Source organism: Ipomoea nil, unplaced genomic scaffold (genome assembly GCF_001879475.1).
Source record: "Ipomoea nil cultivar Tokyo-kokei standard unplaced genomic scaffold, Asagao_1.1 scaffold0688, whole genome shotgun sequence".
In the NCBI taxonomy this organism is placed as follows: Eukaryota; Viridiplantae; Streptophyta; class Magnoliopsida; order Solanales; family Convolvulaceae; genus Ipomoea; species Ipomoea nil.
This window is the reverse complement of record NW_017617116.1, coordinates 1,447,434-1,473,229: the sequence shown is the minus strand read 5'-3', so window position 1 is coordinate 1,473,229 and position 25,796 is coordinate 1,447,434. Positions and strand designations below refer to the sequence as shown.

At 33.6% G+C, this 25,796-nt stretch overlaps 2 protein-coding genes across 2 annotated transcripts; one reads left to right on the top strand and one right to left on the bottom strand.

Moving 5' to 3' along the window:
• Positions 1 to 7,707: 7,707 nt before the first annotated feature.
• On the bottom strand, positions 7,708 to 8,112 carry LOC109175400. Its single transcript, XM_019324664.1, has one exon. It carries the CDS (start codon positions 8,110 to 8,112, stop codon positions 7,708 to 7,710), a length of 405 nt encoding a protein of 134 aa, XP_019180209.1.
• Positions 8,113 to 25,122: 17,010 nt separating this feature from the next.
• LOC109175399 (glycine-rich protein 5-like) lies at positions 25,123 to 25,689 on the top strand. The gene has a single exon (XM_019324663.1). It carries the CDS (start codon positions 25,123 to 25,125, stop codon positions 25,687 to 25,689), a length of 567 nt encoding a protein of 188 aa, XP_019180208.1.
• Positions 25,690 to 25,796: the final 107 nt, after the last annotated feature.

The following is a 25,796-nucleotide window of genomic DNA, read 5'->3' as shown; positions in this document are numbered from 1 at the left end:
TACAAATTTTCATTGACTTATATTGATACTTATTACTTAATTTTCTTACAAATACTTTTATAATTACTTTTATAAACCTTAAATAAATTTATGTATTGTAATTGAAAAAAAAATAATTAAATTTAGTTATCACAAAAACAAGGTATATTATAAATTTATAGAAAGTATCAATTTTAGGGTAGGAATAAAATATTCACTTTTTTAGTATAATTATCATTTATATACATTCTTTCATCGAAGGAAAGGATTTTCCCTATTTTAATGTCAAACGAAAATAAGAAAAAATTATCTTTAAAATCTAGGGAGAGAAAAAGTTCATAGAGCATAGGAGATAGAAACAAATTTGTAGAATTTAAACATTAAGAAAATGTACAATAATGAAGAAAAAATAATTTGTAGAATTCACATAAGAGGGGAAAAAAAGATATGTAGAGCATAAGCAGAGAGAGAGAAAATATGTAGAATTGGAGGTAGGAAGTTTAGAAGTATGAAGTTTAAGAGATGAATTTGAACTATTCATATGTGACAGAAAGAAATCTAGTTTTTATATGATTGAAGTCTAACTTTTCGATTAGAATCCAATCAACTTTTAAAGACTCTTCAAAAGTTTGAATCAATATTAGTTTTTGCTAATAAATGAAACCACTAGAGTGCAAGCTGACGCATTCTTAAGAGCAATACTAATAGAGATTTTATAGTAATTTTTAGAATAGTAAAAAACTTGTTGACTGGTTTTTAACAAATGTGGGCATGCATTGATTTTTTGTTGCAAGTTAAAATATATCCATGATTTTTGCAAGTTAAAAAAAAAAAAAAAAAAAAAAAAAACGTGAGACGCACAATTGCATCTCACGAGCGACCCAGTGGGCGTGTGTGTTACATGCGCCCGCTTGGGCGATTGAGAGTGGCCTTCAGCTGGCGGTCAGTCTCAATCTTTGTTTGTTGTTTTTTTTTTTCTTTAATTATTTTATGTTTTAATTTGTTTGTGACACCGCCTTATATTTTTTTTTTAAATTTAATTTGTTTGTTTTATTATATTTTTAAAAAATATTTCACAAAATTCAAATATGTAATATATTTCTTTGAAATAAATTTTGAATGATCTAATTAAAATTAAAATTTAAAATGATTAAAATTAATAGAGCAACAACGAAAATTAATTCAAATGTTTGCAATTATCATTTTAATTAAATGTGCGTATGTTTATTTTAGTTAAATTTCATTACAATTATAAATTTATAATTAAAATAATTAAAATATAGTATAGTAAAATGTTGAGCCTACAAAAAATTGAGAAAAAAACCTAAAACTAATGAGAAGAAGGGTTTTTGTAATTGAGTGAGATAATGGATGATCGCAAATTATGTCCTGGAAACGTGTTCACCATGAATGGTGAACACGGGTCCAAACGACGCCGATTTTACGTAAAAAAAAATAATAAAATAAAATAAAATAAAAAAATCGCGGATGTGGTGCTAACGGCGCGCGTTTGGTCAGATTATGAATTTTCTGTTATGAGATTATGAATGTACTGTAAATTCATAATCTCATAACAGAAAATTCATAATCGCATAAAAGAAAAACATTTATTAAATTATGAATTTTCTGTTATGAGATTATGAATTTACTGTAAATTCATAATCTCATAACAGAAAATTCATAATTTATGAATGTTGAAGAAGCTTGCGCTACAGAGGAGCAGCCATGGTTTCGAACGCAAATGTGTAGGCATGGTTCCAAAGTGAATGTGCAGGCATGGATTCATAATTTATGAATGTCCGAAATCATTGCTCACCTCAAATTAAAGTGAAACCGCAAAATGTGAAAATGAAGAAGAAAAGTCACGCGATTAATTAAGAAAAAAAAAACAGAAAGAAGATAACGGTGCACTAACACCGTTGGGACTGTGTTCACCATCCATGGTGAACACGGTTCCATGGCATAACGATTGATGGATGATGAGGTGGATGCTGAGGCCCACAAAACTGATGAAAAGAACCTCAACCATTTGAGGTTGCTCTAAGAAGTGATGAATCAATTATTATACCATCGACTATGGTCCACCTTATTAGGTGAATCACTGACATAAGAAACGTTTTTATTATGCTAAAATTGCATTTTTTATACACTAAAGGTTCTTTAGTTTTGTTTTTTTAAGGTACATAATTTGATTACTGAATGTATTTGATATACTACCAAATAATGAACATTCAATATATAAATAAGGTATATTCAATATATTAAAAATATATATTTATTTATGATCTACATTTTAATGCAAACCATGGTCCATAATATAATTTGACCTGATGAGACATTTAGGCAAATTATATCGTGTATCAGGACGCACAATGCATTGTGCGCCCTGACCAAAACAACGTCATTTTGTATCTGCTTTTTTTTTTTAAAAAAAAAAATTGTTTTCCGTTTCTGTCATTAACTTCTATAAAAAATATTCCCTATTTCGAATGTACCGAATTGTATAGTAAATAAAATACACATAAACTCTTAACATAATACAGATAAATTCTTAACATAATACACATAAATTCTTAACATAATACACATAAACTCTTAATAGAATACACATAAATTTTTAACATAATACATATAAACTCTTAACATAATACACATAAAATCTTAACATTAAAAATGACATTATTTTGGACAGTGCGCATAATACATTGTGCGCCTTGGTGCACGATATACGATTGAGACTTTTAGGCAATCGGCGTTATGCCATGGAATCGTGTTCACCATCCATGGTGAACACAGTCCCAAACGGTAACGGTGCCTACGGGCACCGATCTTCCACCAATCTTTTTTTTTTTTTTTTTTTTTTTTTAACAGCGTGACTTTTCTTCTTCGTATTCACATTTTGCAGTTTCACTTCCGCTTCGCGCAAGTTTCTTCAACACTCATAAATTATGAATGTGCAGGCATGAATTTATGAATGTGCAGTTATGAAATTCTTTTATGAGATTATGAATTTTCTGTTATGAAATTATGAATTTTCTGTTATGAGATTATGAATGTACAGAAAATTCATAATTACATAACTGTAAATTCATAATCTCATAAAAGAATTTAATAATTTAATAAATATAAATTCATAATTTGAACATAGAATACAAAACGCCGTTAACAGCACATTAACTAAATTTTTTTCTAGTAAAAATGATACCGTTTGAGACCGTATTCACCAAGATTGATGAACATGTTTCCACGACATAATTTGCGTCTTGTAGGCCTCTTGTTTGGGCCTATGGATTGTACAGCATTACTGAATCAGTGAATCCCATCTAAAAATATGGAGCTAATGGCTTTAGGCCTAAGTGGGTATATTGAACCCAAAAAGCACACATCAACAAAATTGACAATTACTAAGATTGATTCTGATTCCCATCTAAAAATATGGAGCTAATGGCTTTAGGCCTAAGTTGGTATATTGAACCCAAAAAGCACACATCAACAAATTTGACAATTACTAAGATTGATTCTATGTTCATAATTATGTTCCCAACTCTATGCTCATAATTATAAAATTATATATTCATAATTTTTGAATTATATATTCATAATTATGAATAATTTTAAAATCATGTCCATCTTACAAGGTAGACACGGATCCACCACATATTATAGAGGGACATTTTTTACAATTTTCTCAAATATATACTTTATCCCAAATTGTTTCAAAGAAAAATGTTTGGTTCATAACCCACGTACATCACAAATAATTGTTTCTTTTTTTTTTTTTTTTTGTCCATCTTAGCTCTCTTAAAGCTAGTTGAAAAATTGAGTTAATTCCACCGGAGGTCCTTTGTCTTTGGTGTCAATTTCAAATTTAGTCTCAGATTATCGTTTTTGTCATTTTACATCCCAGACTATCGTTTTTGGATACTTTTAGTCCTTCTCATGATTTTTTATATTTTTAGTAAGGGCATTTTTGTCTTTTCATATTTTTCTTTTGTTATTTTTTCGGTTTCAACCAGTTTAATTGGTTTAGAACTTTAGGTAACCTCTGATTTTTAGTAACCATATTTGTCAACCATTTTTTAGTAAAAACCTAAACCAATTAAATTGGTTGAAACCGGAAAAATAACAAAAGAAAAATATGAAGAGACAAAAATACCCATACTAAAAATAGAAAAAAATCATGAGAATGACTAAAAGTGTTCAAAAAACTATAGTTGGGATGTAAAATGGCAAAAACAATAGTCTGGGACTAAATTTGGAATTACCACCAAAGACAAAGGACCTCCGATGGAATTAACTCTTGAAAAATTAGATAAAACCTGAAATTGAAAACTGATAAGTTAACTAATTAGAATTTAAAATGTTTGGTAAAGTTAATACTCGTTTGGTATACGGAAAATATTTAAGAGGAAATGAAATTGAAATTCCATGAAAAATAAAATACCAGGAAGATTGATTCTATTGTTTAGTTTGTGGAAAATAAATTACTAAGAATATTAATTCCGTTTTTTGGTTTTTAGGTTGGAATGGTAAGGGATAATAAGTATAATGACTAAAGCGTTCATACACAATGATAATGATAATAAAAGTAATAAGGGTAAAATTGTCCGATCATTTAAAACTTTCTTCCTAATTTTCATGAAAAACAAAATAACAGCCGCTCTTAAAAATTCAATCATTTAAAACTTTCTTCCCAATCTACCTCTTCTTGTTGGCACACACAAAATCGAACTAATTAATGTGGTTGCTATTAGAGCATCACCAACAATGACAAATTTAAAATTTTTAAAAAAGTTTTTAAATGTGGTGGAAGAAAGAGACAATAGGAGATGAGATCAGAGAGGAGATCTTGTATATTGAAGGAATTTTTGTGAGCTTTGTGGAAAAAATATTAAAAAAAATAAAATAAAATCAGTGTGTCTCGAGCACTAGCTAGCAACTTTTTTTTTTTTCCATTTTCTCCTCTGATCTCTTTCTCTCCCATTGGCAAAAACAAACAAACAAACAAACTTGACAAATTTGTGAATTGTTGTGGATGCTGACATGCTGTTACACATAAATGTCACGTCAAAAATAACACAAAAAGTAAGTTTTTAAAAAATTAAAGGGGAAATGCTATTTTTCTTCTGAAATTGATATGGCTATCCTAGATTCCTAGGTATCAACCTTTCCCTCATTTTCTTTTCCAGATATGCAAAGGGTTTTTGGATCACTGTACTCAACTGTTTACAGTTTTGTAGAATTGTACCCCAATATGGCAATATGTATTGTACTCCACTACTCCGTAATAAATTAAGTTGGTCAAATATATAACTTCCATATGCAAATAATATTCAGCTAATAATTTTTCTTTTGGAACGAGAAAACTCATAACTATTATCTAAATGTGTACATGAATAAACTCACTTATGTATAATAGATTAAAAATTACACACGAAAAAAGAAATCAGATAAGAGAGATTATGTTCATGTGACGAACTCCACCAAAAAACTACTAACAAAACTATCATTATCACGTTTCACATACTCAATCATCTCTTCCGATGCATCATTGTTGTTGTCTATTTTATGGTTTCTCTTTACATTCCACTGGTTCTTTTTATTTTCTTTTAAAATGAGCATGCACGGGAAACATAAATGAGAAAAATGCACTGAATGATGAAAGATATGGATTAGATTTCTTATGCACCCATCAAAAAGAGTTGACTAATTGCGCGACTCACGATTTACCTTTGCATGGTGAGGTCCTGTGGACTTAGGATTAGTCTGACAAAGTCGAGACTATATATATATATATATATATATATATATGTGTGTGTGTGTGTGTGTGTGTGTGTGTGTGTGTGTGTGTGTGTGTGTGTGTGTGTGTGTGTGTGTGCGCGCGCGCGCGCACGTGTAGGATCAAGTGCGAAGAAGTTCCCACGTGAAAAATGTGCATAAATACTAGCAATTGATTTAGTCCAAATCAACTAATCTTTAAAAAAAAATAAAACTATACACTTTTAATATACAAAAACATACATTTGAAGACATAACAATATACATTGGATGGCACAATAATGTGCATTGGAAGATGCAAAATGTTTATTCTTCTTCATGGGATTATAAAGCCCATTTCTTGAACCCATCACTTTCCTTCCCTCTTTCATGGGACTTAACAATGGGTCTCTTGAACATGTTAAACTAGTCCTGTGACAAGACACAACAATATGCACTCGACCAGGGACGGAGGTAGCTTATGGGGAAGGGGGCCCCTGGCCCCCCACCCCACCCCTACTTTCACCTTAATTTTTTATATAAATATATATGTATATATTGATATAGTAGGGATAAAATACACTTTTGGTCCCCCTCTATTTTTTTTAAAAAATAATCATTTATATTAAATGAACTCAAAATATATATTAAAGTTCAAATTTATTAAATAAAAAGGAATAAATCAAATAACTAAAGTGACCGTACTATTTTTCTTTATTATCTTATTTTTTTATCAATATTTTAATAATGAATGGCATCAAGTATACATTTTAATTTAAAAAAATCTCCAAATTTTTCTTTCAAAAAAATCTCCAAATTTGAGATATATGCTTTGATTTTATTAGTTATATATGTTGATGTTGATTAATTAATTAGTTATTTACTGTGCGTTTTAATTATTTATTTACATTTTTAAGATGTACATTTGCTAATTTAAATGATTAGTTTTGAAATTGACAAAAATTAATATTGATTATTTAATTCGTCTTCGTTTTTGTCTTTATCTCTCAAATTTTTAAATATTCAGTTAACGAGTAAAATGAATATAAGTTAATTATGAAAAAATTTGGTGAAAAAAATAATTGACAAAACTTTTTATTTGATGTTAAGTGACAATCTATATTTAAATAAATGTTGTTGTTATTGTTATTAACTTATTATTATATTTTGTGTTATGTGAAAAATTTCTAAAGTAATGATCGACACCTGTGTCGATCGTACTCATATAATTATGTTTTTATACTTTATTACACATAGTATAATTAGAAATCATTATCAATAATAATCACAATAATTTATGGTATATATAAAAATATGGTGCGATTAATTATAATGTCGACTAACATTATAAATTTTATCTACTACATCGGCCCCCCAACTAAGTTTTCTGGCTCCGTCCCTGCACTCGACGACACAAAATGTTCATTCTTTTTCATGGGATAAACCCGTTTCTTGAACCCGTCACTTATTATTAAACCCGTCACTTTTCAACAGATCTATTGAACCTGTTAAATCACGATCTATTGAACCTGTTAAATCACGACAATGTGTACTAAAATACATAACACTGTGTACTATAAGCCAAAACAATATGCACTTACAAACAAAAAATTACCAAATTGTTGCCCTTTTTTTCTTCTCTTCATTCTAGGCGATTTATCTAGATATATAAAATTAAAAACCTAAAGTCATAGGCTTATGGAAAGTCCTCATTCAAAACAAGAATCTCATCTTATAGAAACTTTTTAACAGCCAATGCAGTCCGCACAAAGGCCGCGTATACAAAGTGACAACAAAAATTGAAATTTTAACATTGAAAATTGAAAGCTTCTATGCAAAATAGTACTAGAAATGAAAACCAAATAACGTTGATTTCTATCTGGGTTTTTTCATTGCCATGCAGAATGGCAATGAACCGCATTCTTCATCCAATCAGAGGCTTCCACGTAACCCAACCCTCTTGCCTTGCTGTCACATCTGAATCCATCGACCCAGCTGCGTCGGATTGACTATGCCAACAATGCGGGCCCCATCGCCGTTCAGCAAGCTCGCAACCTCGGCGTAGCTCTGGCTCGGCTCCAACCCGTTTCCGTGCCCCTGACCCGGCTTGCCCCTTCTCGGCTCACTTGTCCTGTTTACTGGAACGGCTTCGACGCGGGCCGGGTCGAACTCTTGACCCAACAGCGTTCCTTTGGTTATGAACTCGTGAGCCATGTACCCGGCTAGAAGCCGGGTTGATGAGACGGGATCCGCCTGCTTCGACGACGTCGTATCCATCACTGGACTTGACGGCTGTGACGGGTAAAACGTCTCTTCTCTCTCTTTCCGCTTACGATACGCTCCAGCTGTCACGATTCGCCGTGAGTAATGACTCATCTCCACCGTCCGTTTCACTAATTCAATCAAGTACCCAACGGACGCCACGTCAGCAACAAGATTTTTTCTTCATTTATTAAAATATATTCTCCGTTAGGAAAGCAAAAACAACAAAAGGAAGCGGCCAAATCGGAAGAATTTGCGATCTGTTAGGAATAAGGGTAGAAATGTAATTTCAGTAAGGCAAAAAAAAAAAAAAACCAGTATTGAATTAGTGAAAATGTTAAGAAGGGAGAGAAAAAAGGTTTTTCGGACTTCGATTGAGGTGAAAGGAGATCGAGATGGGGCTGCCGGAATCTGGAAATAATAGGGGGGTTTTGGTTCGCGGATGGCGGAATAAGAGGCGGCGCCGCCGTGAGAGGTGGCCAAACCGGAGAGAAGGGAGAGAGAAAATAAGATAGGGCAGAAGAGGGGACAACGGCGAATTGGAGAAAAGATTGAAAAGTGATGGGGGTATATATGGAGAGCGGAGGGGGAGATTGATATATCTTGAACTGCTATTATATGTAATAGCCCTCAACTTTTAAGATATTATCGCAAACGCCCCAAGTGATGTCTTTTATTTTATTTTTTTGGGTGTAATAGTTAAATAGACTTGAATTTTTAACAGCATATATCATTAAATAATAAGTTAAAATTTCTTGGTACACTATCTTAATAAAGTGTAACTGTCTGAATAGTTTAATGCTTAATGTGTATTTTTAAATTAGTGTTTCATAATTAATCAAAGTATTATTTGGTATCTTGGTGTATATCAATTTAAGATTATCAATTTTTTTCATTAAAATAAATATTTCAAGAATGCATAATTATGACTTGTGACAGAAATGTTGAATTAACTGGTGCAATAATAGTTTTAGAGGGAAGCACCCACACTGGATAATACCTAAGCATAGATTTTGCAAACACAAAGCTCTATTAATTAATTGGCATGATCCATGCTTCCTATTGTTGCCACTTCCACCAGAAATGAATTCTTGGTTTGATCTAGTCTCTTGGTGATTCACTGCAATTTTAGTGTCTTGACGCAGTGAACCTTAAAATACAGAACGAATTAAATCCTCATTCCCCAAAAAGACAATGATAATAGACATAATTTCTCATCTGTGTTGAATATATATTGTAAATTAGGTATACCGTTTCATCAATTCGCAATTCATGATTGTAATTAATTGACCAAAGTTTTTGTTAAAGTTAATATTGCATTTTTAAAAAAAAAACAACCATCAAAGCGAACTATTATTTGCGAAATCAAATCACGAATACAATCAGGGATATCTATGTCCCACACCTCCAAACCAGTTCACGAGCAAGATGATATAGCTAGAGAGTGAGCAATCACATTGACTATTAATTGTATATTTTTAATACACTCTAACATATTCATAGTATATGTCTAACAATTATATCAATTTTGATTTGGATAAGGTTCAAACCTAAGACTTTCATTATAAAATTCAATAAGTTAAGAATAATTCATAGTTATGCTTTTAAGGAAGCTCTTTCTTGGCTACGCGAGCGTGGAGAGCAAAATATAGAGCTTTATACAGATTGCCAGGTACTGCAGAATTACTTAACGACACCACAGCTGCTGACACGATCGTATGTTGGCTATGCAATTGATGGATGCAGGAATTATTTATCTACTTTTAATTATTGTCATGTTAACTTCTTACCTAGATCGCAAAATATTTTAGCACATAGTTTAGCTACTACAGCTTTCCAGTATGACACAACTATGTATTGGGATACTATCTCACCTGACGCTATTTCAGCTTATCTATGAATACAACCCATTGGTTGACCTTCAAAAAAAAATAGTTAATGGAATATTCCATTACTAAAATTTACACTAACGGAATGCATGGGTATTTAGAAAAAAAAAAAAAAAAAAGTAAATGATGTTATACAGGATAAAGTAGGAAGAATAATAAAAGAAAATACAAAAATCAAAATAATATGAACATTTCATTTCAACAAACAATTACACTAACATTTTTTAGTTCTAGTTAAGGACCTAACTTTATTAACTATTGTTAGATTTGTAGATGTAGAAATATAAAGGCCATGTTTGATAACATAGTTAGCTTATTAGCTAATTTTGATTTATTTAATCACCATTAGTTGTTTTACTTGGTTAAACAATAAATATGAGTATTTGATTAATTGATTTTTTTGTAACAACTTATGGCTCCAAAATGTTAAAATTCAAAAAGCTACTCAAAGTAATTTTTTCTATAAGCTTTTTGAGAAAGTCAATTTGAATGGAATCATCTATCAGCTAACAGTCAATTTATCAAACACTTTTCTACAATCAGCTAATACTATCAACTAGTTAAACTCACTAACTCAATTAGCTATCAACTAACAGCTATTTAACAAACACTCAAAATATGTTGGAGGTTTGAATCTTGTAAAGTGTGCAAGATTGATGATTTGGATATAATTGAGCAAAGTGTCAACTTGAGACGGCAATTTATATTCTGCACCACGGCGCGCGTTGCATTGTGCATCTAGATGCAAAACGATGTCGTTTCAATTTAATTTTTTTTTGAAATTTCGCTACCCAGTGTTTGACAGTTAATTTTTCTTTAAAAAAATCTCATGTTAAAAAATGTACATAATATTATACTAGAATACACATAATTGTATACATGAATGTACATAATTATATAACAAAATACACATATTTTTTTTAAAAAAGATAATACACATAATCTAACATAATACATAATAAACATAAACTTTTAACATAATACACATAAACTCTTAACATAATACACAAAAATTTTCTGATTTGGATCTACATAATTGTATTAAAAAATGTACATAATTGTATAAAAAATGTACATAATAAAAAATATACATAATTGTACAAACAAATATACATAATCATGTCAACTTCCTACCGCGCCTCCCAAAATGACGTCGTTTTGGGAGACGCGGGGCGCACAGTGCACAATGCGCCGTGGTGCAAGGTGTAACGATTGACTTGAGACTGAGGCTCGTTGTTGGGCTGGATTTTATTTTGGGCTCTGACCATTTCGTGGACTTTTTAATGTTGAAGAAAAGAATAAATCGTTTTTTCATGTTATTTTACTTCTTAATGTTTACATCCAAAAAAAAAAAAAAAAAAAAATTTATCTCCAAACTATACTAATAAAACTCTTTGTATCCATGAGTTGTTTAACAAACGGATAAATCATACTTTTCTTTTTCAGCAGTTTGGTTCACCGTTCACGGAATGAATTTTGAGGTAATAGAAATTCTATTCCATAAATAATGGAATATGCAATAAATAGAATATGAATTGTATTTTATTGTTTGGTTCGCGGAAGGAATAGATTTTACGAATTATATTACAGTGTTGGGTTGGTTTAAAAAATATAAATGAAATATGTTTTAAAAGACATAAATACCCTTATAAAAATATGTGGTGGTGGCGATGGTGGCGGTGGCAGTGGTGATGGTGGTGGTGGCGGCGATAGTGATGGTGGTGGCAGTGAAATAGGAAATAAATTTAATTGGGGAGTAAAATAGAAAATAACAACTTTAGGCTATTCATGAGCATCCACAGGAATCTCTATTCCCCTTGCAAGAGGAATAGGTCATTCCTAGGAACATTGTTCCCAATGTTCCTGGGAATAAAGCAATATGCCTATTAATGGGAATGCTATTCAATTCCAAGTTTATTTTGCGAACCAAACGTGCCATTTGAGTATTAGTGACTATTTAAAACTAGTTTCTCAACCTACTCATGCACAAAGAGTCTATATCACCTCCATCGAGTCTCGAATCCATAACCTCCTATATGAGAGAGTAACTTAGTATCACTAAACTACAAGTGCAACTGATAGATCATACTCGAGTTTTAAAAAATATGTATTTTCTAATCATACATAAAAAAAAATAGCAAATTAAGTAGTGCCACCACACATTGAAAAAAATAGTTCAGTAATCATTTTCTTTAAAGACAATTAAGTAGTGTACATGGGAAACTAAATTTAAGAGGAGAATATATCTATTATAATAATACTATTTATTCAAAAATACACAACTTAACATAAACATATATAGATGCAATTCATAGCTCCGCGTCCCGGCAAGAATTGGCTTTTTTGTCTGACTGGTCAAACATGGAAAAGTTTTAACAAATGCTGAAAGAACTAGGAGGAAACTAACAACTAATGCTATGTGTTTTCGCTGTGCAGGTACGGTGGAAAACCTGGAGCATCTGTTTCGATGGTGCCCGGCTGCAAGGGACGTTTGGGAGGATTCCATGCACTGGAGTATAAAGGCTAGGCTCAGAAGCCTGACGGGGGACAATTGGTTCGACGAGAACCTAAGGGGCGATGCAAAACGCTGCTTTGACGAAGATTGGCCGGAACGCTTCGCTGTGAGGCTTTGGTGGCTCTGGCGATGGCGAAATGATGAGGTTTTCAGCGCCAAAGGGATGCCACCTGGGCAGAAGCGGGAATGGTTGACGCGATATGATGGGGATGTCAAGCTTGCGTTTGCCAAGAAGTGGTCGCCGGCTTCGGGGGGGGGGGGGGGGGGGGGGGGGGGGAACAACGACAGCAACAGTTCGGGTAGGCTGGCAGCGCCCGGACTATGGATGACTCAAGCTAAATGTGGATGGGAGTAGCAAAGGAGGCAACTTAGTAGGCTGTGGAGGTGTCCTCAGAGACTAGCGAGGGGTGTGGCAGACGGGATTTACGCACAAGATTGGCCGCTGTACGGCAGAGGAGGCGGAGGCCTGGGGACTTTTGCAGGGCATCCGTTTGGCGAGAGAGCACGGCGCCAGGAATGTAGTAGTGGAATGTGACTCCAAAAGGGTCACCGAGTAGATGTGCAGGGCGATGGATGGTCAGAGCCCAAGTAGCAACATCCTTCGCCTTTGCGCGCAAGAAGCAACACGAATTCTGGAAGTCAGATTTGCTCACGTCCACCGGGAGCAAAATAAGGTTGCGGACGCTTTGGCAAACTTGGCAATGGCGCACAATTTGGGGCTCCAAATCGTTACTATCCCACCGGTGGAGATTGAAGATATTGTGAGACATGACCAACTTGGAGCAACTTTCATGAGACGGACATGTCAGAATGCCATGGGAAGAGTTTAAGTCTCTGCGGTTTCTTTGGGTATCCCCCTCCTTTATGATCAAAAAAAAAAAATAGATGCAATTCATATATTACAAAATAATTTAAATATAGTTAATATTAATTTAACAAAATTAAAATACTAGACATTAATACTAAATTTTACAAAACGTGATATATATTGTCCATCCCATGAATGATTAGTGGTGTAAATGTGGTTACCCGTCGTTTTCCCTGTTCGAATACCACACTTTTTTACCTCCAGTTTTCTTTCTTCGTTTGTTCTCCTTCCGACGAAAACAATGTTTCTATTTCTTCCCATTAGGGGAAGGCAATTATGTCATGTTTTGAAATTTGAAGGGCAACATTTACACCACTAATAATTCAGGTGTGACATTGGCATATTTGTGATGAGTATAAATTATAATTTTCTCCAAATATTATGAACATAGTAAATAATGAATATTATTAAACATGATGCGTCTACAATATAATGTTTATGTATATTAAGCTTTGTTTATGAACTTATAGAATAAACATTATGAACCTACTATAAAGGGAATGTACGTAACATATATGAATATATGATGTAGATTTAGTTTAATATTTATTGACATTAATGTTTATATTTAGGACATATAGAACAAACAAATCTATACTTCTATACTATATATAAAAATAAACTCCTGAACTTTAACTTCCCGCCCAATTCTTAAAAAATCTCTCTTTCTGATAAAAACATATTGTTTTTTACTTTCCTATTCGTACTATAATTCTAGGTTAAAATTCCTATTCTAATATTATAAAATAGTGTAATACAATTCATATTCTAATCTATACCATATATAAAAACAAAATCCTTAACTTTAACTTCCGCCCAATTCCTAAAAAATATCTATTTCTAATAAAATATATTGTTTTCTACTTTAATATTCGTACTATAATTCTAGGTTAAAATTTCATTCTAATATTATAAAATAGTGTAATATAATTCCGATTCTAATCTATTCTATATATAAAAACAAAATCCTGAACTTTAACTTCTCGCCCAATTTCTAAAAAATCTCTCTTTCTAATAAAATAAAATAAAATAAAATAAAATAAAATAATAATAATAATAATAATAATAATAATAATAATAATAATAATAATAATAATAATCTATACTATTTATATCTATAATATATATATATATATATAAATCCTGAACTTTAACTTCCCGCCCAATTCTTAAAAAATCTCTCTTTATGATAGAGATATATTGTTTTCTACTTTCCTATTCGTACTATAATTCTAGGTTAAAATTCCTATTCTAATTTTATAAAATACTGTAATACAATTAGGGATGTCAATCCGGCCAGCCCACTCGGTTTCGGGCTAGCCCTGTCGGGTTGTCGGGCTAATCGGTTTATTAATATTTTATTCTCGGGTTCGATTTGGCCCTAACCCTAAACTTTAGGTTGTCGGGCTAATCGGGCGGGTTGAACCATCTGAACTAAAATTAGAAACTGAAAGTGAGTACCCATATTTAGAGTAGGGATGACAACGGGGCGGGACGGGACGGAATGGGACGGGCCGGGAAGTATACTCCCCATATCCGTCCTCAACAGAAAATTAAAAATAGTCCCTATCTACGTTCCCGCGGAGAATTTGGCGGGGACGAAGAATTCTGTCCTCGTCAATTTTTAGTCAAAATATTAGATTAATGTTGATTTAAATTTAAAAAAACTAAATAATTATCTAATCTAGGAACATAACAAAGCGAGCAATAATCAAAAGCTAACATACTGGTCCTGCAACTATCAATAGCATAACCCAGATATGAGCGCGGCGAGCGTGTCGTAGACGATAGATATTGTTGTAGGGTCAAACAATCCGTGAATAGTTGGATAGACCTTTCCCCACGTGCCCCTAACCAAGACAGAACCTCCTTGCATGCAAAGGCTTCCGCCATGAGTGGTGAAAAACAGTCTATTATTGGTGCCGACATAGCCGAGATGAAACCACCCTGTCCGTTGAGGATAACTGCACCAACCCCTGCTTTGTTCATTTGATGAGAGTATGCGGCGTCGAAATAACATTGGTGTTTCAATGGCAGATGAGGATTGTTGGATGTGGCGTGCGATGCAGCTGGCAGTAGCATTCGTGGCACAGCAGTGGGAGGTAGTATGCGGTCCTCCGTATTTGCAGCAATTAATCCGTAGCTTCCAGGTTGCAACTGTGTATTATTTAGCACACACTTTAGCATCTACAGCTTTTACTCAATCAGCTATTATGTATTCCGATTCTGATCCACCAGATGCTATTTCAGCATATTTTGAATAAATGCCGAGCAGGCTCCTTTCAAAAAAAAATTTAAAAAAACTAAAAATTTAAGTTATATATATATATATATATATATATATATAAAATTTAAAATTATAATAATTATTCCATGTATATTAAGTTTCACATCACTTCTATAATAAAGAATAGTTTTCAATAGTTCGGGTTGTCGGGCTAGCCCTATCGGGCCATCGGGCTAATCGGTTTCGGGCTCGTCGGGCTAATGTGTTTTATCGGGCTAGCCCGTTCGGGCTATAGCCCTGTCGGTTTCGGTTTTTTTCGGGTTGGCCCATCGGGTTCGGGCTAAATTGACATCCCTAAATACAATTCCTATTCTAATCTATACTATACTATATATAAAAACAAGAGTTAATAACCAAAATGGTCATCCGATTATTACGAAATTACCAATTTAGTCATCGACTATTTGTTTTACCTAATAAAGCCCTCAACTTTGTAAAAATTAACCAATATGGTCCTTCATCCGGGCAGGCGTTAAAAATTCCGTTAAGTAGAGGGTAATACCAGAATTTCAGTTTGATTGCTCATTTTCTCCTATTATTTAACAAAATAACCCTAGCATCTCCAACGCCATTTTCGTTGAAAGAGCAACTCCCAACGCCATTTTCGTTCCAGTAGAGAAAAAGCTCAAGTTCAACATCAATCTTGAAGATATGCAGCGTTCGTACGCCGATAGTGAGGAGAGTAATTGTCGTCCCAGGGTTTATTATAGCGAGGCACCCATCTCTTATTGTCACTGTGGGCAAAGATTGAACGTATGAACATCATGGACGAATGAAAATTCGGGAAGAAGGTATTGGGATTGTGCATTCGATAACCAAGTGAGTAAAACCGAAATTATTATTCTTTTTTGTTGATTGTGGATTGTGGATTTATTTGCAATTGTTAAAAAAAAAAAACACCATTTGCAATTGTTCCACGAAAAAATTAAAAGCAAAAACCAATTATTTTCAAACACTATTGTAACATTAGACTGCCAAAACTCACCCAAAATGGTGATAACATTCTAACACTGTCATTAGATTGTCAAAACTCACACAAAATGGTAATAACATTCCAACATTGTCATTCATACAGAATATTTCCCAAAAAGCTATGATCAATACATAATAGTTTCTAAAAAACAGTTAATTGTTATGCAAAATGGTGACAAATTGTTTTCAAATGCATAAACATTGATCATCTAATAGCACTTAACTAACAACCTAATCTATCTCAATTGGTGCTTTAATTTGAGCATCCTTTGGACCTAAACATCGAAGATGATCTTGTCATGTCATGTACTTCCGGGCCCTAGCAGGCCATGATTTGGTCATTCCCAAATCCCAAGTACTTTTGTGATTTTGCTTTGGTTGGAGGAGCAGAACCATCAACCTCTTTTCCTTTGCTAGCATGAGCTATGGTTTTTCTTCGTTTTTGAGGTGGGCCAAAACACATCTTGACTCCATTAGAAGTAGTAATCATTCCTTCACCTTCAGTCTTATTAGATTCTATGTTATGGAGTCCTACATCTGAACATGAACAACATAATCAACAAGAGTGTAAATAAATACATTGAACCTTAATTACAAAGTAATAAATTACCTGTCACTTGGGAATTAAAATCATCAACAAGTGTGCACACATTGTCTCCTACATTTAACAATGGATCAACTGCAATATAGGATTAAAAAGTTAGCATGTATCATATTTTTTCTGTTCATGAATATAGGATTCCAAAATTACCTTGTGTCTCTACTGCTGGGTGTTGGGAGTCCTCATCATGTGCTGGAACTGCTGGAAATTCTTCATTTTCTGCTGCTGACACTTCTGGAACTTCTGCTGCATGATTTATTCTCTGCATTTTTTAATGTTACTTAGTTAAAAAAAAATACTATATGAAACATAATATAATTGGTTAAGAATAGTATGTAATTTACCTGAGGACACTTCCTACTATTATGGCATATACGCTTGCAGATTGACCTTCATTCCCATCGATCAATACCAATTGCAGTAAGCATCATCCCCCTGCTTTGTCCTTAATATGACAACCATCTACCCCAATAACTGGCGTACAATACTTGAAACCATCTCTACAAGCCTCCCAACACATATGCTTTTTGATGGCACAAACAAACATTATAGCACAAACAGATAATACAAATAATGCTTTAAACACATATTTAAATACATTATAGCACAAACATACATAGCAGCGACAGTAAGCAACATTCAAAAGCCAAAAAATCACCCCTTACAACAACATATCTGAACATAATCTTACCCCGTACCCTACCCATTACCCAAAACGGCACAAATTGATGCATCCTTGTCAAAAGCAGTACACAAACGACAAATACAATTACACTTACTTGGTGAAGGGTTTACGCGAATCCCACTTGCAACTGCGCCTCTCGAACCACTCCCAGGTTGCATCTTGCTGGGGAGACCTCTTGATTCGAATTGGTTGGGATTTAGGGAGCACGACCCACTATCCTGAGCCCTATCGCATGGAATTTAGAAGTAGGACTTTTACAAATTGGGAAGAGTTATTAAATTACGTTTTTTTGTTTTAAAACAAAGTAACTAAAGTTAATAAACAATTAAGTTAATAATTAGTAATTAAGTTACTAAATAATTAGGTTAAATCGTGGGCAGCCTGGGCTGCCCAAGGAATAGCTTGAAATTCGCTTATTATCCTCAACTTTAACGGATGTTAGAATCTAAACTTAACGGAGAACCATATTGGTAAACTTTTAGAAAGTTGAGGACTTTATTAGATAAAAAAAATAGTTGATGACCAAATTGGTATTTTCGCAATAGTCAAGGGACCATTTTGGTTATTAACTCTAAAAACAAAATCCTTAACTTTAACTCCCCGCCCAATTCTTAAAAAATCTCTATTTCTAATAAAATATATTGTTTTCTACTTTCATATTCGTACTATAATTAATTCTAGGTTAAAATTTCTATTCTAATATTATAAAATAGTGTAATACAATTTCGATTCTAATCTATTCTATATATAAAAACAAAATCCTGAACTTTAACTTCCTGCCCAATTCCTAAAAAATCTTTCTTTCTAATAAAATAAAACAACAATAATAACAATAATCCAAACAACACTACATACAAAATAAAATTAAAATTAAAAAAAAAAATAAGGAGAAGAAGAAGAAGATAACAAAGGGCTCCCCTTTGTAAATGATGTGGGATCACTTTTATCCCACATCGAAAATGTTAGGAAAGCGTAGCTCTTGAGGTCCTCTATATAAGGGGAGCACTTACAAACATAATTGATTGCCCATTAATGTGGGCAAGTATTAAGAAACCAAAAAATTCTTATTTAATAAGTCTTAGCCAAAAAAATTCTTATTCTTGACTTTTTATTTTAGTTTTTTTTTTTAATTATTATTTATTATTTATTATTAGGGGGGTTTGGGAAAGATTAACCCAAAATGCCTATGTGTTGTTTTTGTTTTTAGCAGTTTGGAGTAAAATTGTTGAGTTATTACATAATATTTTTGGTGTTTTGATAATATTTATGGCGTTTTGATTAAAGACAAAATGTTAAAATAGCGAATTTCTCAATAATCAAACAAGGCCATTATCTAATAATTATTATGCAATAGAAAGTAAGAAAATAATTTATAGAAAATGAGTTATTTTTCAGAAAACATTTTTCTTTTTAATTTTTGACTCCACATCATAAAATTGTCTATAAGAAAATTTATATTGTTATTGTTATTATTATGTAATAATGTACTAATAAAATAAAATTACAATAATATAATAATAATCAAAACAAAACTATATACAAAATAAAATTAAAATTAAAAAAAAAAAAAAAAAAGACAAAGCGGAACCACGAGCTCCCCTTTGTAAATGATGTGGGATCATATTGATCGCACATCGAAAATGTTTGGAAAGATGAGCTTTGAGCAATGCTCCCCTTCCAAACATAATTGCTTGCCCATCAACGTCGACAAATATTGAGAAGCCAAAACGTCGACAAATATTGAGAAGCCAAAAGACTCTTATTTAAGAAGCCTTACCTTAATGGCTTCTTATTTTAGTTTTTCTTTTAAGAAAACATTTTACAGACAATGATAAATACTAAACAATGATAAATAAAATCTTCAAAGTTATAGCACCGCATGTGTACATCTAGACATTAGCTATTAATTTGAGCAATTATTTGCACAAATTCAAGCAATGATAACATAAAAATACATAAACGATCCAAACCATATTTTTAATAGCACTATATAATATTTGATGTTCTAATTTAAATAATTATATATCTATTAAAAATTCTTAATATATTACAACAAATCCATTCCATGCATCGCACATTATAAACATAACACAAAATGATAGTTATTAAAGATAATGCACTACCAAGTGTCTTGTAGTCCACTGGTATCGGATTGCTCCCTTAAGTGGGAGGTGTAAGGTTCAAACCTCAATTGAGGCAATAGTGTGTATATGTAGGGTATCCCCCTTCCTTATAATAAAAAAAAAAAAAAAGATAATGCACTAATTGACATTTAATATAAAATGACATCATTTTTATGGTTTTATTGGAACCGGGTTCACCATAAACCGGGTATAGAGGTACAGAACGGGATAGGAAAATAATATTTTTATTATTGGGGCATGGGGCCCAACAAATATATACAAGCCCAAGGTACCGCCGTACCGGCCACAGAATGGCGGCAAATTATTGTATGGACCATGGTCCACACAATGTTATGTGGACCATAATAAAATGTACATTTTTAATATACTAAATATACATTATTTTTGTACTGAATGTACATTATACACTCAGAACAAAAATAATTTACATCCCCTTAATATAATGTACATTATTTTTGTACTGAATGTACATTATTTTACAGTAAATAAAATATGGTCCACACAACTTGTGTGGACCATGGTCCATACAATAATGATTGTAGAATGACGGCCTAGAAGTAGCAAAATAATATAAATAATAAGCTGAATGACTAATAAATAAATAAACAAATAATTGAGGAACTAGTGAATAAATAGAATAAAATATAATAACTATGTTACCACCAAGATTTAAACCCAAGCACACCAGTAGGGAAGAATGAGATTAGACCACTAGACCAGGAGTTCAGATCATGTTTAAGGGATGCCTTAGATCGACTAGACTCCCCACCCCCCCCCCCCCCCCCCATTTTTTATACTGTTAGGAGAGCCACATGTACCCTCCACGTGTATGACATCCAAGGGGTGTCATCTTCAGCTATCACTGCTGGAAATTATGGAATTTCCCACCACTTAAAAATGATCTTAAATCAAGTTGAAAGTAAAAAGTGGTCGGATATAGCAATAAAGGTTTTTCCGGATCCCAAAAGTTGTCGGAATAAAGCTTTCAACTTGATTTAAGATCACTTTCAAGTGGTCGGAAATTTCATAATTTCCAGTAGTGCATACACGCGTCCTACGTCGTCATGTCGAGGTGACCGGCCATGCCGCCAGGAGGCGCCCCCGACCTTGGGCGGTTATCGCGCCCACCGGCGCCCCCAATGGCATGCCGACAGCGGCTAGCGCCCCGCCTCCCCTTCCGGCTCCATTTTGCACCACCCTGCCTCCTACCTTGCATGCTAGTCGCCACTCCACGGGGCACCCCCGGTCCGCTGAGGGCGCCATGGCCGGCGAGCTAGGCCGGTTAGTAAATATAAGTTGCAACGCTTTACCAAATGATAGTGACACAGCTTGGTGTCTTGGATGCGCCCGGTAGCATCCTCCTTAAAGTTTTACGCCAAGGGTTCTAACAGCTTCCCTGCAATTATAATAAATGCATTAAATAGCGTTTGGGTAATGAATTGATGCAGTGGTCAGGTGTGCGTGTGCTATGAGGGAGGTTTTGGGTTTGGTTCTCATTGGATATTTCTAATACTTTATTGCATTTTACCCCCTTCCATGCATTGCCTGTCCAACATCTTTGCCTGCCTACCCTCCTTCCATGCCTTGTCCCCATCCCATTTCCATGGGGCCCGTCATCCACGCCTTGTCTGTCTACCCTCCTTCCATAGGATTGTAGATTTTTATGTCATGGAACTGTGTCCACCTTGCAATTACTGAACTTTATGTTCATAATCATAAAATTCTATGTTCATAATTTTTGAACTTCATATTCACAATTATTGAGCTCTACATTCACAATTACAGAATTTTATGTTCATAATTATAAAACTCTGTGTTCATAATTTTTGAACTTCATATTCATAATTATTAAATTCTATATTCATAATTATAGAACTCTATGTTCATAATTTTTGAACTTTATATTCACAATTATGAACAGTTTTAGAATCGTGTTCACCTTACAAAGTGGACACGGTTCCACAACATAATGTGTCCCTTCCATGGGCCCACCATCCATCCTTCGGTCCTTCCATGGGGCTTACCATCCATGCCTTGTCCACCCGCCTACCCTCCTTCATTGCCTTGCTTACCACCCACCATCATGCATTTTCACCCTAACAAGATTTGAGCCAACCTTTTTCCTCCACCATCTCCACCTGGGCCAAGACCTTCCTAGCCTAACAAAACTTATCCAATAAAATGGATTCCAAAGTCCTAGCCCAACAAGACTTATCCAATAATATAGATCTCGGGGTCCTATTTCTTCATCAATTTTGAACCATAGTCAACGATAATTTTCCTCAGAATAGGGGCCCTTTCCATTATTGAATTTTGGGTAGGTGTCCAGTCCTCTCACCCTCAAGGCCACCCGGGAAAGGGCCTGCCATGTCACAGATAATAGCTTGGTAGAGAAAGAAAGTAATTAATATGATAGGGGAAATTGTAATTTATGCCTTCACAAATATGCTAATTATTAATGTCGTCTTTGAATTATTAGAGGTGTAAATATTTTTTCTTAATTTTCAAAACGTGACATATATTGTTCATCACCTGAATTATAAGTGGTGTAAATGTGGTTACCCGTCGTTTTCCCTGTTCGAAGATCACATTTTTTTTTCTTCCATTTTCTTTCTCCGTTTGTTCTCCTTGTGCCGACAACAATGTTTCTCCGTCTTCCTATTAGGAGAAGGGTAATATATGTAATGATTTGAAAATTAAAGGACAACATTTACATCACTGTACTATTCACTAATAATTCAAAGGTGACATTAATAATTGATATATTTGCAAGGAGCATAAATTACAATTTTCTCAATAGGATAATATTTTGGATTAAAGTGTAATGTGTTGTCTTGTTTGCAGAATTTTTATTTTATTTTTATCTTTTCTCTTCTTTCCCCTTTTATAACTCTAGAGTGTGCACAATAGTACATATCCATGTGCATTTGTTTGTGGTAGGGTTTGCTTCTAATGATGTATGTGCATGTGCACTAGTTAGATATGTAAATCAACTAAGATTTTTATCCTTTAATTTTTCTTGCTGCTGCTGGTGGTACATAATGTGCATGTGTGCATTTCAATATGAACATTTGTTCAATGCAATATTAAAGTGTGTAGAGTGCAATGTGTATAAGTGTGCAATATAATGCTGCACACGATGTTCCAAAAAAAAAAAAAAAAAAAAAAAAAACCTTTGCTTCTTGTCAATTTATCCATCCTATAGATAGAGAGAGGGGAATTGATTGTAGAGATAGATTTTCTAAGGGGACACGTACAATTAGAGCATTCACAATAGTTAATTTGTAATTTTTTTAATTAGTTTTAAATTTTGAGGGACTCACAAAAAACTCTTCTTCCTGCGACATCACCGGCAAATTATACTATTGATCATATATTGTCCACATTACAATGCATAGACCATAAATAAATGTTCATTTTTAATGTATTCAAAGTAAATTTTTTTGAAATATACTTAAAAATGAACTTTCAAAAAAATAATATTCAATGTATTATAAATAAACGTTCAGTATATACTAATAATAAACTTTATGTCAATGGTTCATGTTATAATGATTATTGAATATCACCTCCATCCTTTCTCATACTCTCTGTTTCTTCTACATCACCTTAAAAGCATGAACAAATTCTAAATTTAATTTATCATTGTTTGTGATTCTCTTAGCAGAAAGTTGGATTCAGTTGGTGCAATGTAACTATGTGAGGCATACATTAGTGGTCTGGGACTCCGCATTTCTGTAAAGACTTTAATATGGATTTACTTGTGAAGTTAGCTTGGCAGATGGTGGCTACATGCCGCCGTTGCATGCCGGCATACGCCGTCTTGTCGTCGGAGTTTGTCAGAATAATGTTTCACACGCTTCACTGCAATTGTTACGTTTCTAATCGCTATTTTGTTTTTTGTTTTTTGTTTTTTTTTTTTTTTGTTTTTTGTTTCTTTTTTGTTTTTTGTTTTTTTTTTTTTTTGCAAACAAACAGCGAATTCATTCATTAATATCAAAAGAAAGAAGAACCAATCCTTACGGTCTGCATTAGAGATGGAGTCTCTACGGCGCTATTTTGTTAGGGTTTCTTTGATGTAGAATTTGGGTAAATAATCTATTTGAGAGGCCGGGAGTCATTTTTTATTTGTTTAAGGGGTGATGCAAATTTAGGGGGTGTTTGGTTCATGGATTTACACATTATGAATGGGAGTCAAAGTCATAGTTAGCATTTGGTTAACAACTTTAATTTTTAAAATTCAATTATGAGATGCTTTCAAAAAAAAATTCAACTATGAGATTTTTTTTTGTTTGAAAGGACAATTATGAGATTTGATTATCCCTTTAATTAAAAACTTATTTCCTAATTTTAAAAGATATCATTCTATTTTATTGGTAATATGATTTTTAAGTTTGGATTAGTGCTTTTTGATTTTTGTTTTAATTTTTTTGTTGGTGCTTTGGATGTCATTATATTAGGATCAATTGCCTTGATTTTTTTTTTTTGTTTTTTTTTTTTTTTGTTTTTTATATTTTTAAAACCTTTATCCCCATTATATGGTCATATATATAACCAAACATCAATATTGATAATCATTCCAATTTTACCCTACTACAAAACATTCAAAATAATTTCACCAAAACACATACCATTACCAAGTATATGATTCTCATTCCAATTGCAATTCCAATGTGCGAACCAAACACACCCTTAATGTTCAATTTAAGATTCACAACTCAATCGTTATACTATGGGACCAGGATTCTCACTGCACTATAGACCCTAGTTTATGTGTTAAGAGAATTGATTTATGCCATCTAGATAACTCCTAAAACTCTTTCTCAAAAAAAAAAAAAAAGATAACTCCTAAAACCCAGAGCTTTAAGTCATTTATTTGACATAGACATGTCAGAGCAAATGGCTATATGTTTTCATCACGGAAGTTTTCTGCATGTAGTACACTGATAAAAAAAAAAAACTTATTATTAAAGAAAACACGTTGTCATAATTGAGGGTTGCTTTTCTTTCGCTAAACAGTGTACTATATGTCTACTAGTTGAATACGAAACAGTGAAATATGCCGTATATATAATTATATATAAAGGGCATTGGCTTGGTAGCATTTTAGTCGGTGCAATAACCTGAAGCTTGAGGGCAAGCAATTCAAAACATTCCATGAGAATGGCAGGTGGAGTGAGGGTTTGTATTTTATCATTGCTTTGTATTCATGTTTTTGTGGGAAGTGTGGTTTTTGCTAGAAATGTGAAAGATGATGATGAGAAGTTTGGGTTGATTGGTAAGAGCGGTGGGGGTGGATTTGGTGGAAGAGCTGGTGGTGGGAGAGGAGGTGGTGGGGGAGGTATCGGCGGTGGGTTTGGAAAGGGCGGTAGTGATTATGGTGGGGGAAGTGGTGTTGGCGGAGGGTTTGGAAAGGGGGGTAGTGATTATGGTGGGGGAGGGGGTGTCGGCGGAGGGTTTGGAAAGGGGGGTGGTGATTATGGTGGCGGAGGTGGTGTCGGCGGAGGGTTTGGAAAAGGGGGTGGTGATTATGGTGGCGGAGGTGGTGCCGGCGGAGGGTTCGGAAAGGGGGGTGGTGATTATGGTGGGGGAGGTGGTGTCCGCAGAGGGGTTGGAAAGGGCGGTGGAATAGGTAAGGGTGTGGGTAAAGGTGGTGGATTCCGCAAGGGTGGAAGCATTGGTAAAGGTGGAGGAAATGGAGGAAGCATCATTATAGGATGCTGTGATTGACTCAAAGAATTGAGAAGTCAAAATCAATTGAAGAAATAGGTAAAATATAATACTCCGTATAATTTAGTTTTAATGTATATGTTAATTGGGCATAATCATTTACTCGT